This window comes from Carassius carassius, chromosome 43, assembly GCF_963082965.1.
Source record: "Carassius carassius chromosome 43, fCarCar2.1, whole genome shotgun sequence".
Taxonomy (NCBI): domain Eukaryota; kingdom Metazoa; phylum Chordata; class Actinopteri; order Cypriniformes; family Cyprinidae; genus Carassius; species Carassius carassius.
The window spans coordinates 15,881,874-15,896,053 of NC_081797.1; the positions used below are offsets into that span (position 1 = coordinate 15,881,874).

Consider the following 14,180-nt stretch of genomic DNA (forward strand, 5'->3'; position numbering starts at 1 on the left):
AATATAAGGTCAGTATTTCTGGGTTTGAAAGGAAAACATGGCGGTACCTTGTTATTAAATGTATGTTTACAATATGTCAAGTTTCCACATACTGTGCTTAAATAATACACACAAAAAAACTGTGGCAATATCATGGTGCATGCTGTGGTATTTATGTAACCAAAAATCATAGTATTACCATGGTAACCTACATACTACATTGTATTACCATGCATGGTGTTTTTAACCTTGGTACTTTCCAGAAAATATGGTAATACCATGTTCAAAAATATTATGGTACCACATTAATTTACCGTATAGTATAGAATGTACATGATACAACATAGTATTTTAAAAGAAATGCATGGTAAAATGGTACATTTCAAAAAACAAAATGATATTACCATGGTACTTTGTTAAAGAAACCTTAGGGGGCGCGGGAGCGGATATGCTTTGAGGTGAATAAAGATGCATGTTCCACTAATAATTTTATATAAAAATATTTTTTCAAAGTAAAAAAAAAGAATGCTTACAATGCCAAGACAAGGCAGTCAAAAATGATCTCTTAAATAAAATAATTATAAAATTTTTACACGCATACCGTCACTTGCTCAATGTGCTTGTTGTCATAGTAACGGCAAGAACAAAAGGAAAATGGCAGAGAAACGTAAATGCGGTGATTCTTCATCAGAGGCGATGAAAAAGTTAAGACACTGTGACAAAACCTACATAAATTCTGGTTTTATTGAAGGCCAAGACAAGTCTCGGCCAGAATGGTGCTCAAATGGTAAATGGACTGCATTTATATAGCGCTTTCAACAGACCACATGGCCATCCAAGGCGCTTTACAAGTTGCCTCACATTCACCCATTCACACACTCATTCATTCACCGACTGCGGTGTCAGCCATTCAAGGCGCCATCCAGCTCGTCAGGAGCAGCTGGGGTTAGGTGTCTTGCTCAAGGACACCTCGACACTTGGTCAGGTGGAGCCGGGGATTGAACCACCAACCTTCTGGTTTGTAGACAAACTACATGAACCACTGAGCCACTGCAGCTCAATCGATGCTTTTATGCACAAGCTGGAGAACAGGGCTGGAAAAATGTCACAGGGGCATTTACAACACTTTCCACTGCTGCTTCAACATTCTGGGGGTACATCTTTGAGTGCATCTTTGCGCGCCGAGTTTTACCATTACATGACTGCGCTACAGGAGGAATTAAAGTCCCGCTTTGTGGAATGCGGATGTTGACGCATTATCCAAGGAGTCGTGGGTTATGGTTCCCTTCACATACAGGCTTGAAGATGTGGAATACCTTGGCCGTGAAGATGAGCTCGCTGAACTACAAACTGCAACAGACTGGAAGTCCACAGCGATTTTAGACTGGCTGTCACTGGCATTACACCTGACATTCCATCACTAGTGAAAGGCACATAGGAAAGGCATGCATGCCCAAGATGGACATTAGCATTATGTGTTTATGCTGATGTTATGAGAAACAACTGCGTTTTACTAGTTGTGTAAAAATGAAAATATTAGGCTAAAAGGAAACATTTGAAGTTGAAAGGAACATTTCCTGTGTATTCATGTAATAAAATGTCATTAAAAATCATTAAATGTCAATAAAACTAAACTACATTTAGTTACTATATACAGTGTGTGTGTGTGTGTGTGTGTGTGTGTGTGCTTATGTGCATAGCAATAATATATATATATATATATATATATATATATATATAAATTAAATTAAATTAAATTTATCCATTTAGCAGACGCTTTTATCCAAAGCGACTTACAGTGCATTCAGGCTATCAATATATATATATATATATATATATATATATATATATATATATATATATATATATTAATATTAATATATATATTAATGCTATGGGGGGGTCACGGATTGTTAAATATGTACATGGGGGACCGCAAGGAGAAAGGTTGGGAACCACTGTACTAAAGTACTATGATTATTGCATTTGTATAGTATTCCTGCTGAGGAAAATGAGCAGCTAAAACATAGCAGCATAACCTTTTTTTTTAATCTGGTCAGGTCTATAGACACCATATTACTATGATTACTTTATTCATTTAACATGTACTTAAATGACTTACTGCACTATTACCTTATACTGTTACCTATGACCGAAAACATGGAATTCATATTTCTACTTCAGATTTCCTTGGTATTAGCCAAAAATACATTCAAAAACATACCATGGTATTTTATCATAATCTTGCAACATGGTTCTGCTATGGTGCCATGACAAGACACATGGTATCCCGTATGAAAATGAACCATGGTTTTACTACAAATGAAACAAAAAGCTATGGTTACTGTAGTTAAATAAATATTAACCACAAAATAACCGTAGTTTTGCTACAGTAACCATAGTTTAACCATGCAATTTGTAGTTAAACTGTAATGGTAATCAAAATGCCAAAAAAACATGGTTACTGCACTTTTACTATAATAAAACCATGGTTAACTTTCATAAAGGTAGTGCCTTTATGAAGGGATTTCTTGGTATTAAATAATAACAAATCTGTACTACTACTGCTATTACCATGATATTACCATGATGCTTCTATTACCAAATTTGTGTACAGTCATGCCCAAAAATATGGACACCCTCGGTAAATATGATCAAAGAAGGCTGTGAAAATGTATCTGCATTGTTGATCCTTTTGATCTTTTCTTTAAAAAATTCATAAAAATCTAACCTTTCATTTGATAATAAGAATTTAACATGGGGGGGGGAAATGTCATTATGAAATAAATGTTTTTCTCTAATACACATTGTACATGGTATTTACGTTACTCTACAGTTGTTTTTTTAAGAATACCATGGACTTTTTTTGTAATAGATAGATTTACTGAGGTATTTTGTATGTCCATGCTGGAAAAAAGGTGCATGCGAGTCACTACACACACACGCACGCATGCATACTGTAACACTTCTCCTCCCTTTCCTCAGCCTCCCTCTGTCTCACTCTTCTTCTGTAGTAAACACACACACGCCCGCATGAAATTCTCTGACATGGTGCCACACACACCCACATACTTTGAGAAACAGAAGAGCGCAGCTCTCACACACACACACACACACACACACACTGACACTGCTGCACATGCATGTGCTCAGGAGTGTTTGGCAGGCTGAAGGGGATTTCTCTGCTCCACACGAGGGGCGTGACCGCATCATATCTTAGTTTGTCATGATGTGTTCCCATAAACCCTCACTGACTGTATCTGCTACTGTTACCATGTTTATGTCATCTGGGAGCAATGCGAGATGATTGGTGGATGTCCTGAGGGCGGGGCCCCTCACACACGGACTTGTTTATGATGATGTAAAACTTCCATGACCTCAGTCCCCACTCACAACATCAGCCAAGTATACACTCTCACAGGCATGTGTGTGTACGTTTCTGCCTCTGCTCTTCTAATGACTTCATCCAGATTGTTTGAAAACTCACAAATAGATGCCGCTTGTTTTGTAGATCCTCACTTGGTGGTTGCGCGGATGGCACTAAAATGTTTCCGTAAGATGCACCCTTTCGGGTTTTAAACTGAACTACACTCAGGTGTATATCAGGAGATGCTTGAACAGATGGGCTGTCAGCTTTCATAGCAGCTATGATATTAGACAGGACTCAGTGTCACCACACAGTGTTATTGAAACATCTTAAAGGGATAGTTCAGCTAAAATGATAATCTGTCAGTATTTACTCACCCTCATGTTGTTCCAGTCCCATATGCTGTTAGTTTACTTTGTGGAACTCATAAGAAGAATTTAAAAAAAAACCTTCTCGAAGAGCTTTTCCATATAATAGAGATTCCTGAACTTTTTTGGTAATGATTTCTTGAAGTACCACCTGTGATTTGGAGTAAATACTTCAATATTTAATGACACATTCACATGTTTGACACATTCAATGGTTTTTTGATGTTGTTCACCCAAAATCAAATGTTTCATTCTATTTTATTAAGTGTTTTATTTGATTTATTTTTGTTTTAAAAGTTTATTTATTGTAATTTTAAGTATTTTGATTTAATCATTAGCTTTTCATCAACCCCCTGCACTTCCTTCACAAACCCTAATTTGGAAACCCTTTGTTTTCTGTTTGTTTGTTTGGTTTAGTTTCGTTTTGCTTTGGAATTTTTTCTGAAAATTTATTTTTAATTTATTTAAATTGTTTTGCATTTGGATTGGTTTAGTAGATTTTAGTTTGGCTTTGTTCTGTTTTGTTTGTTTGTTTTTTGGTTGAGCTTTGTTTTGCTTTGTTTTTATAAATTTTTTGGTTTGGTAGAGTTTAGTTTGGCCTCTTTACAGATTTGTAATGACATGAGAGTAAGTAAATAATGACCGAATTTGTATTTATAGGTAAAGTACTCCTTTTATTTGTATTTTTTCTTATGGGCATTTGTATCTCTGCTGAAATAGAGAAACTAATGTTGCCCCTATGATTGGGTCAGTACAATCCCATTAAGTCCGTTAAAGAGTGCCTGTAGGAATCACGTGTTACGAATTGTGTGCTACTGCTTAAAAAATAAAGATGTCAAGATGAGAAGCCTTCCTCAACTCACAAAATCATTTTTTTCTCACTGCTATATGTTGCTAAATTTGCTCATTAGCGATGCATGATATCATCTCCGCATAGAGATTCTTGTGTTAAAATACTGATCTGAACATTCTTTAAAGATGTTGATGGTCCTTCAGATGTTTTTGTCTGCTTAGTGAATGCACCGCATACTTTCTGTAACATTTTTTTTAGCACCCTCATTACATTCTGTAACATCTGCTCTTGTTTCCTGTCTCTGTTTCAGGCCAGGGATGACATTCTGAACGGATCCCACCCCGTGTCCTTTGATAAGGCCTGCGAGTTTGCTGGAATTCAGGCACAGATCCAATTCGGTCCCCACGTGGAGCACAAACACAAGCCAGGATTTTTAGAGTAAGACCACATGCCTTGTAGCTGCGGTATCATATGCAGCCCATTCAACACTGTCACACGCACACAGGCTCTTTTAGTTGTTATCTGATTACATTTTAGACCAGACAATTATTTGCAAGAATTCTGTGCTGTCTGGAAACCTTAAGAATCGGTGTGGGCGTACGTTATGAAGATGTAATTCCCGCCAGGATGACCTCGTGTGTTTTGTTCTGCTCTGATGGAAAAATGTTTGTGTAGTATAAGAGTAAACATGTGAAATGTATTTGCAGCCTGAAGGAGTTCCTACCAAAAGAATACATCAAACAGAGGGGGGCGGAGAAGAGAATTTTTCAGGTATGTGACCCTCTGATGACTTTACACAATCCGTTATTCTAAGAAAACATACTATTAGGCACTGTCCGTGACTAACATGCAAAAAACAGCCTGAAACCATTAAAAATGAAGGGGTTTTCAATATTTCAGGATTGCAGGTCAAGCTAAATAGTACATGAGCGGTTTTATTTTCTGTTCATTCTATGAGGTTTTGAATTTTTGCAACCTTGTTATCAATTTTTGGAACATGTCTAAGTACAGCCTAAATGCAATTGAATACCATGATTTGTGTATTTCCCCTTAATTTCAAACTTTTATTTATATACAAATTGTATTTTATCCAAAATTGTAAAAATGAAATCTGAGTAACAGGGTTGAAAATCAAGCTGAAATTACAACCTAGCTTGTCTGAAATCAAAGCTTTGTTTGTAATTATTGATACATTTCTTATCAATTAAAAACAATGTTTTTGATTTCTTTCAGTTTTTGTTTTCTCAAAGTAACTTCGGTAACAGGGTTGAATGGTTGAGCTGAAAACCGCAATAAACAGTGGTTGTTTAAAAGATTTAATTAAAGTTTGTGTTATTGAAATTGTTTTATTACAATGTACAAAATATCAATTCAATAGATAATTTCAATTCTGTAGATAACTGAATGATTTTAATTATCATTCACAAAAAAAGAAGAAAAAAGAAATCTTACATACAAACATATATTTTTTTTTTTTTTTTACTGTGAATTCAGCTCAGCCATTCAGACCTATTTCCAAAGTTATTGTAAGAAAACCAAAAAGAAAAGAAATCAAACAAATATTTTTCTAATTAATAGGAAGCTTAGCAATAGTGACAAACAAAACTTTAATTCCAGACAAACTAGCTCATGATTAAGCTTGATTTTTTTTAACCCTGTTATTCAGATATATGTATGTGTCCCGGCAATTGTTCCCAGGTCGCTAGATGCCTCTTTCACACTGCCAGTGATTACCCAAAATTTGTGCGTGCGTTCACACACAACATGTAATGGTCCCGCAAAGTCACGTGACATTAGGAAGTTACGTTTAATCGAGTCGAAAACGCTAGACACGTTAACTTTCACTGAAGCTGGAGAACGATCTCGGCTTCAGCGCAGAAAGTGAGGAACTTACTGATCTCTGCTGCATTACAGTTTGCACTTTTTTTTTTCGCGAACACTGATCTGCCTTCAAAACACCTGGTAAAAAAGTTGCACAATAATGTGCGTCATCACTAAGACACACCCTTTACGGCATTAGTTCTGGTTTTTGTTCACATATATGTGTGTATATATATGTGTGTGTGTGTGTGTGTTTCTGAGTATTACTTCTCATAACGTGTTTTTAGCATATATTGAGCTCTCCAGTGTGAATGAAAACCTTATTTAAAAGCAAACATACTAAGTTGGCTCGTACTCAAATGGTTGTTGGTTCAAATCCCACAATGACTGAGAATATCATATCCTCTTGATCTCCTCATCAGGATCACAAAAGCTGCGGTGAGATCACAGAGATTGAGGCAAAAGTAAAGTATGTGAAGCTTGCCAGGTCCCTACGCACATACGGAGTGTCCTTTTTCCTGGTGAAGGTGAGTATTTTCCAGTTCAAACTTTAGATTCTGAAGTTTTAAAATGCAGATAAATGGTGACAAACAGTTCTGCATGTAGCCAGCTAATATCACACAACAGAAAAATGTTATTATTGCCTTTGTATAATCTTGTGCCGCACAATATTTTTTATCTTATCACATTTAATTCAGACTGCAAGCTCACTATTATTATTATTATCATGTACATCATCTCAAATTGTCATTTTTTTTCTTTTTTCTCTCGCATATTTCTGTCCCTCATTTTGGCAAAAAGAATGGCTGCCATCACATTAATTATATTTGAAAATATATTAAAATAGAAAATATAGTAATCATGGTTTTCTGTTTTAATGCTTTTTTTTGTTTTGTTTGTATTCATGAAGCCTAATATGGAGCATAAGAAACAGTTTGTGTGTGTGTGTGTGTAATATATAATCATGCATTATAATTAGAGCTGTCAGTCGATTAAAATTATTAATCTAATTAATTACATGATATTTCGATTAATTAATTCATCAAATTAATCGCAAAATAAATTTGACTGTGAAAATATCCACAAAATTATTTTTGTGTTAAATGAGAAAGTGTCAAGTAGATATTACAAATAAATATTACATTGGATTCTTTGGAACAAAATTTACTACACAAAAATTTAGGTTACAACGACCTAACATAAACTGTTGAACATAAATGAAGATAATTAGAGAAACATCTCAGCATTTTTTGTTCATACAATGAAAGTCATTAACCAGAACAGCTTTATTGCCAGCAGTCTTCAAAATACCTTCTTTTATGTTCCACAAAAGAAAGGTTTGAAACATCCCCTTTTCAGATGTTTGTCCCTTTAATGTTTTTATTATATATATATATATATATAATTAAAAATATATATATATATATATTGAAATGATACACTAAATAAGAAAGTAAATGTCTTTAAATTTAAATAAATTGCTGATTCATTCAGGAATTAAGTAAATGGCTCTCTTTATGGGTCTTTGAATAATTTGTTCAAAACGCGAATTAATTTAGAAACAAAACACCGCTGTGTTGCTCGTAGATGTGCAACAATTCTGCTATGGCTTTAAAGTGGTGCTGGGCAACGATTAATCTCACTTAAATGCATGCAAAATAAAAGTTTTTGTGTACATAATATAGGTGTATGTTCTGCATATATTTATAATGTGTATATATAAATACACACACATGCATGTATATACGCTCTGTGTCAGTCTGCCTCACGCTGAATCACACATGCGCAGTATCATCAGCTCCTTGGTTCTTGAATTGGACGCGTCTGACAGAAACGGTTCTCGGTTCAGTGTACTGGTGATCCGAAAACCGATGCAACAGGTTATATATATATATATATATATATATATATATATATATATATATATATATATATATATATATATATATATATATATATATTTATATATTTATATATATATATTTATTTATTTATTTATTTATTTATATTTACAATCCTTTTAATTCATGTACAATTATTTCAGATGTATTTACATGTAATTGTTTTGCTAGTTTTGTATTTAGTATTTTAGATATAATTTTTTTAATTTTAGTATAAAAGAATAATATGTATATAGTTTTTGGCCACAGAATGCAGCAACTGACCAATCATAATCAAATATTCCAGAGGCCCTTGTAATTAATTGTTAGAATCAAGCAAAAAAGCCTGTGCGTGTTTATCCATATACAGGGTTCTTAGTGTTTCCGTTTATTCCAGTTCTGTTTGTGTTTTAAAGACTATTAAGCATTCTTAAGCTGTACGGTACACAGAGGAAGATTTACAAGCTGCCTGCTCAAGGATCAGTTTCAGGTCATTAGTGGAGTGTTGCTAAGTGCCCGGTTTCAAATTAATTGCACCTAACAATAGATTGCGCCACTCTGAATGAGCAAAAGCACCGTCCCTGACCAACGCATGTAATTAGACAAAAAAACTATATTTACCCACATTGCATAAGCCTCACCCTTGAAAAGCGATGCCATTCAGGACCTTAAACAATGTCTTTCTGTGAGGTAAGTCGTTATTTATAATGCAATCTTATCAGAGGTTGTTATTTTCGACCCACAGGTGAAAACAATAGCCTGGAGATGTCCGGCGCAAGAGGTCATTTAAGCGTTTAGTGTTTGTTTTTATTATGTATTTGTGCGGCGGTAAGAGTCCTCTGGCAGGATGCCATCAGTGGGCAATTGTTTTGGGTCGTGTGCTTGTGTGTGAGAGATGAAGGGAAATGGCAAAAGGCACCAGGCCATGGTCGAGTAACACATATACTGTAGTCTAGTTTTAGACGCTGCCGCCCATTTCGCAGCTGCACTGCCTGATTGGATGGATGTTGTACTGTGTGGAGAATATGCATTTACCCATGCTTTGGGAGCTAATATTATCGGTATCAAGGTGCAACTGTATGGTTTAGTTAACCAGATTTCCATATATTGTATGTATCATCTATTATAGTTATTGAAGAACAAAGAATCTTAAAGTGACTTATGAGTTTGAGAATCTTAAAAAGAGTCAATACACATACATTCAGAATAGTAAATGTCACTAAAATATCTGTGAAATGCTGCTCTAAAATGTAAACGTCAAAATAAATGTTTCGTTGAAATATGTGTACTATCCGAGAGAATATTCCAGTAACTGCATGCTGACTTATGTTATCTTTAAAGACCCAGAGAGATCGCTTGACAAGTAGAGTTTTTGTTCCTGTGTTGACGTATTTCCTGTTGAAACAGGAAGTTTGAGGAGGGATATCAAAGGCCTCCATTTGTTTTTTTTATATAATATGTTTTAGTTATGTCAAAAATGAGAACATGATTTGGTAATTGTGGAATCATGAGATATATATATATATATACAGGGGTGCACATAAGTGGTCCGCATGCGCGACCAAAATAAAAAATGCGTAATATAAATATGTTCTGACAGCGCATTTGCGTACCGACCTGGTTGACAGCTGTTAATGCACAGTTACAATTTTAGATCATAAACTGTACTATATAAGTTTTATTTTCAACCTGAAAGCATAAATCTAGGCTATGCCTACCGTTTCAAAGCACAATACAAAACTGCGACATTCATCCACTGACGCTCTTTAATCAGCAGCAGCGCTAAATCCAGAAGCGCGTATATTTACTTAACGGCAACATGCCAAAATAAAAGCTTGCTGATTTTAAGTTTGAATATGATGAAAACACTTTTGTTTATTTATTTTTAGACGCTTTTTTCCAAAGCGACTTAAAATTGGAGAATACATGAAGCGATTCTTCTTAAAGAGGCAAACAAACAAAGTAGTAGTAAATATAAGCATTTTATTTTTAAGTTTATTTACTATAAAATAAACGCATTTGTATTTAATACTAGGACTGCTTTTAATTATTAATAGTATTATCACACTATTATTTAGTTTATTTACTTTTATTTAATTCGTAAAAAACTAAATAAATAAAGTGTAATAATATTATAACTATTATTAATTAATTTTTTATAGTTGCATTTAATGGTTCATGCTATATGCAGTTTGAGGACCAAACCAAATCTCCAGGTTCTCTTATGTGAACCAGGCTGAAAAAATTATGTGCACCCCTGTATATATAGATAGATAGATAGATAGATAGATAGATAGATAGATAGATAGATAGATAGATAGATAGATAGATAGATAGATAGATAGATAGATAGATAGATAGATAGATAGATAGATAGATAGATAGATAGATAGATAGATAGATAGATAATTTGTCAACAATTTAAGTTTTATTCAAAGAATTCCAGATGTACATAGTCATGCCCAAACAATCTGTTACTCTGCAGACACTGTGGTAAGGCATCATAGAGTTTAAATAAGGACAGTGAACTGCTTACAGGGCAATACTCTTTCAACATGATTAATGAGCAAAGCAAATTTTGTAATCACATAAATACTGAAATGAAGTCAGCATTCAGCAGCCCATTGTGTATTTTGGTCCTAGCTACACAATACACAAACGCCATGTGTTATTTTTCAACAGGAGAAGATGAAAAGCAAGAATAAGTTGGTCCCGCGTTTGCTGGGCATTACCAAAGAGTCAGTGATGAGGGTGGATGAGAAGACCAAAGAGGTGGTGCAGGAGTGGCCCCTCACCACAGTCAAGAGGTGGGCAGCCTCACCTAAGAGCTTCACACTGGTACGTTACATGATTCACTCCACGAGCCACAGTGTGTTTGGATTCTTCCTTAGATTCTGCGTTCACTTTATCTGCTCAGTATGTTTATATAGTTCTGTATACAGTGAATGAAAGTATTTGGTCACTTAATATTTTTGTGGCAGCTGGCTTGAAACAAATTGTGTTGTGTGACATACTTTTTTGGACCTTTTTTTTGTACTTTAAATTTCAATTGTAATAAGAAATTACAGTAAATTAAAATGTAATGCATACATGTACATATTTGAAAATAGTATTTAAGACTGTTCTTAATATATGTTTCCACACATTTATTTTGAGCGTTATTGACCGTAACCACTAATATCATTGTGAAACAATGTTGTTTTGGCTATAATCTAGTTATTTTATCAAGGAAAAAACAACTATTATTAAAGTCCTCTACTACTTGAGTGTTTTAACCTTGCTGCCTGATGTGCAGTTCTGCTCCACCATTAAGAGCCACTTTTAGCATCTCATGTGCAGCACTTGTGCTCCAAGGACAGTTGACTTACTTCCTGTCAGCCAAAGCAGAATAAGCACATCCACACGGCCTTTAGATGTGTGATTCTCATATCTGTTATGTGTGTGTGTGGCCTCATGCAGGATTTCGGTGAGTACCAGGAGAGCTATTACTCTGTCCAGACCACAGAAGGGGAGCAGATCTCTCAACTCATCGCTGGATACATTGACATCATTCTTAAGAAAGCAAGTCACTGGCTCTTCAAAATTACTGAAAATGTCTTCTAGAAAATATTATTCACATTTTCCACGTTTAAACTTTCTGCCATCATTTTAGTTTTTGGTTGAACTATCACAAAGTGATATATCCTGTAGATATTCCGTTTATTTACTTACTAAAATATTTTCCTTCCATTGTTTTACAGAAACAGAGTAAAGATAGATTTGGTTTGGATGGTGATGAGGAATCCACCATGCTGGAAGAATCTGTATCCCCGAAAAAGTCAGTGGAAATCTCTTTTGGAAATGGAAATCTCTTTGTTCTTGTCCCATGATACCTTGTTTTCAGGCAGCAAAACAGACACCTTCTTGTCCCACTTATAAATGTGTTGTGCTGATATGTTGATATTTCTACAAACATCCACTTTTCAATTATCTGAAGTACAACTGTTGAATTGTTTTACAATTGTTTTACAGTGGGTTGGTTGGGTAAGGGTTGACTGTTTTACAGTGTAGTTTGACTTTACAAACCTTTTGCTCAAGGTTGTGACACTATAAAGAGTATGTAATACTTATATTTCTACAAGTATCTAGTTTTCATTAATAACTTGCTTACTATAAATAATCTTGGTAACAGGGTTGACTGTTATACAGTTTAATTTGACTTAACAAGCCTTTTGCTCAAGGTCGTGAAACTAGAAAGAGATCATGATACTTATATTTCTACAAATATCCAATTTTCTTGAATTGCTTACTATACAAAATCTTGGTAACATGGTTGACTGTTTTACAGTTTTTGATTTTAAAAGCCTTTTGCTCAAGGTCTTGACATTAGAAAGAGAACATGATGCTTACATTTCTACAAATATCCAATTTTCCTAAATTAATTGCTTACTATACAAAATAACAGTAACAGGGTAGACTCTTTTTATTTTTTTAAAGGAGTCATATTGGTGCGATTTAAATGTTTCCTTTCTCTTTGGAGTGTTTCAAGCTCTTAGTGCATAAAGAAGATCTGTAAAGACTAAAGTCTCAAATCCAAAGAGATATTCTTAACAAAAGTTAAGTCAACCACGCCCTTCTAAAACGGCTCGTTCTAACATGTCCCCACATGTCTACATCATGATGTGAAAAGATTTGCATAACGCCGCCCAAATGTTCACGCAAAGAAAAAAGTGTTACTTTGATTCTCGCTGTTGCCTCCGGCACTGTCGTAAAGACGCAGTGTGCTTCATTGTGAAAGTGAAAATACTTTGTTTGGCCTTCCAAAAGAGGACACAACTAGAAATCAGTGGTTAAGTTGTATTTACAACACTGTTCTAGAAAAGTTCATCCCAAATATTCAGATGTGTGCAGCGCATTTTACTGAGGACGAGGACTGTTTGCTGAATCAGTAGCCTACTGATGCACTAAGACGGTTTCTATAAACTTTGCAAGTACAGTCTGGTGCTTCTGGCTCACAGCCTGTAAGTATGTTTAAATGTTTACAGAATTTACCACTGATGATTCAAACGCAATTTGTGAGAAAATGCAGACATGGATTAATGTGTACACAGCGCAATGCGGTATGCAACGTTTAAAAACACAGTATAAGTCATTATAATAAGCAATTATGTCCTCACTGGATGCTACAAATGCCTCGTTTGTAATGGGTTTTGTTGGTTTTGTCTCGTCCCGCCTCATTATCAGATTATTCTACCAACACTGCATTTACCCTACTGTAAGGGTAGGTGTAGATGTTAATAACACACTTTATTAATATCATGCTGGAAGCAAAATCTGATAGGTAGCACTTTTCGCTATTGAATTATGCTACCATCTGTTTTAATGGGAGGTTGCAAAATCTGACAGGATTTACAAAAATGACAATGACAAATAATGACAAATGTAACAAAATAATCAAAGCATATTATCCACTGTTTTCCACAAAATTAAACATGAAAATATTAGTAAGGATCAGTTTGGTTAGGTCTATAAGGAATCCACCATGCTGGATGAATCTGTTTCAGGCAACAGCCATTTCGTAATACTTTTAATTGCATAGTGATTACACACCTAAAACGATTTTTTTTTTTTTTTTTTTTTTTTTTTGAATCACTGTGTTTCATTTGTATTCACCTCATAGTGGCACTAAGGTGTCTAATGACATTGGAAAAAAGCTCGGGCTGCACGGTGCCATTTTCGATCACAAGGAGATAGAGACACATTTTTCTCCTCTTTTACCCTTGATGTGGAAGGCGCTGAGGGCAAGAGAGCGAGATTATTATTTCCACAAAAAGCGCTACCTCATCAGCAAAACGTAATTTAAGCTATCAGGTTTCTGGAAGAGAGAGATAGTGAATGTGTGAATATTTCCCTTCCTACATTGCTATTTCTCAGCCGCTCAGTAAATATATCTTGGTATTTATGTATTTGGGTCATTCTGAGTAACTGTTGTC

The 14,180-nt window shown here is 34.9% G+C and overlaps 1 protein-coding gene across 2 annotated transcripts in view; it reads left to right on the plus strand.

Moving 5' to 3' along the window:
* Positions 1-14,180, plus strand: part of tln2b (talin 2b) — a 130,217-nt gene that overhangs the window by 41,498 nt on the left and 74,539 nt on the right. For both annotated transcript variants that reach the window (XM_059536992.1, XM_059536993.1), the window contains exons 7-12: positions 4,818-4,945; positions 5,215-5,278; positions 6,751-6,855; positions 10,891-11,046; positions 11,668-11,769; positions 11,949-12,025. In XM_059536992.1, the coding sequence (XP_059392975.1) occupies positions 4,818-4,945; positions 5,215-5,278; positions 6,751-6,855; positions 10,891-11,046; positions 11,668-11,769; positions 11,949-12,025 (632 nt within the window). The remainder of the gene's footprint in view (positions 1-4,817; positions 4,946-5,214; positions 5,279-6,750; positions 6,856-10,890; positions 11,047-11,667; positions 11,770-11,948; positions 12,026-14,180) is intronic.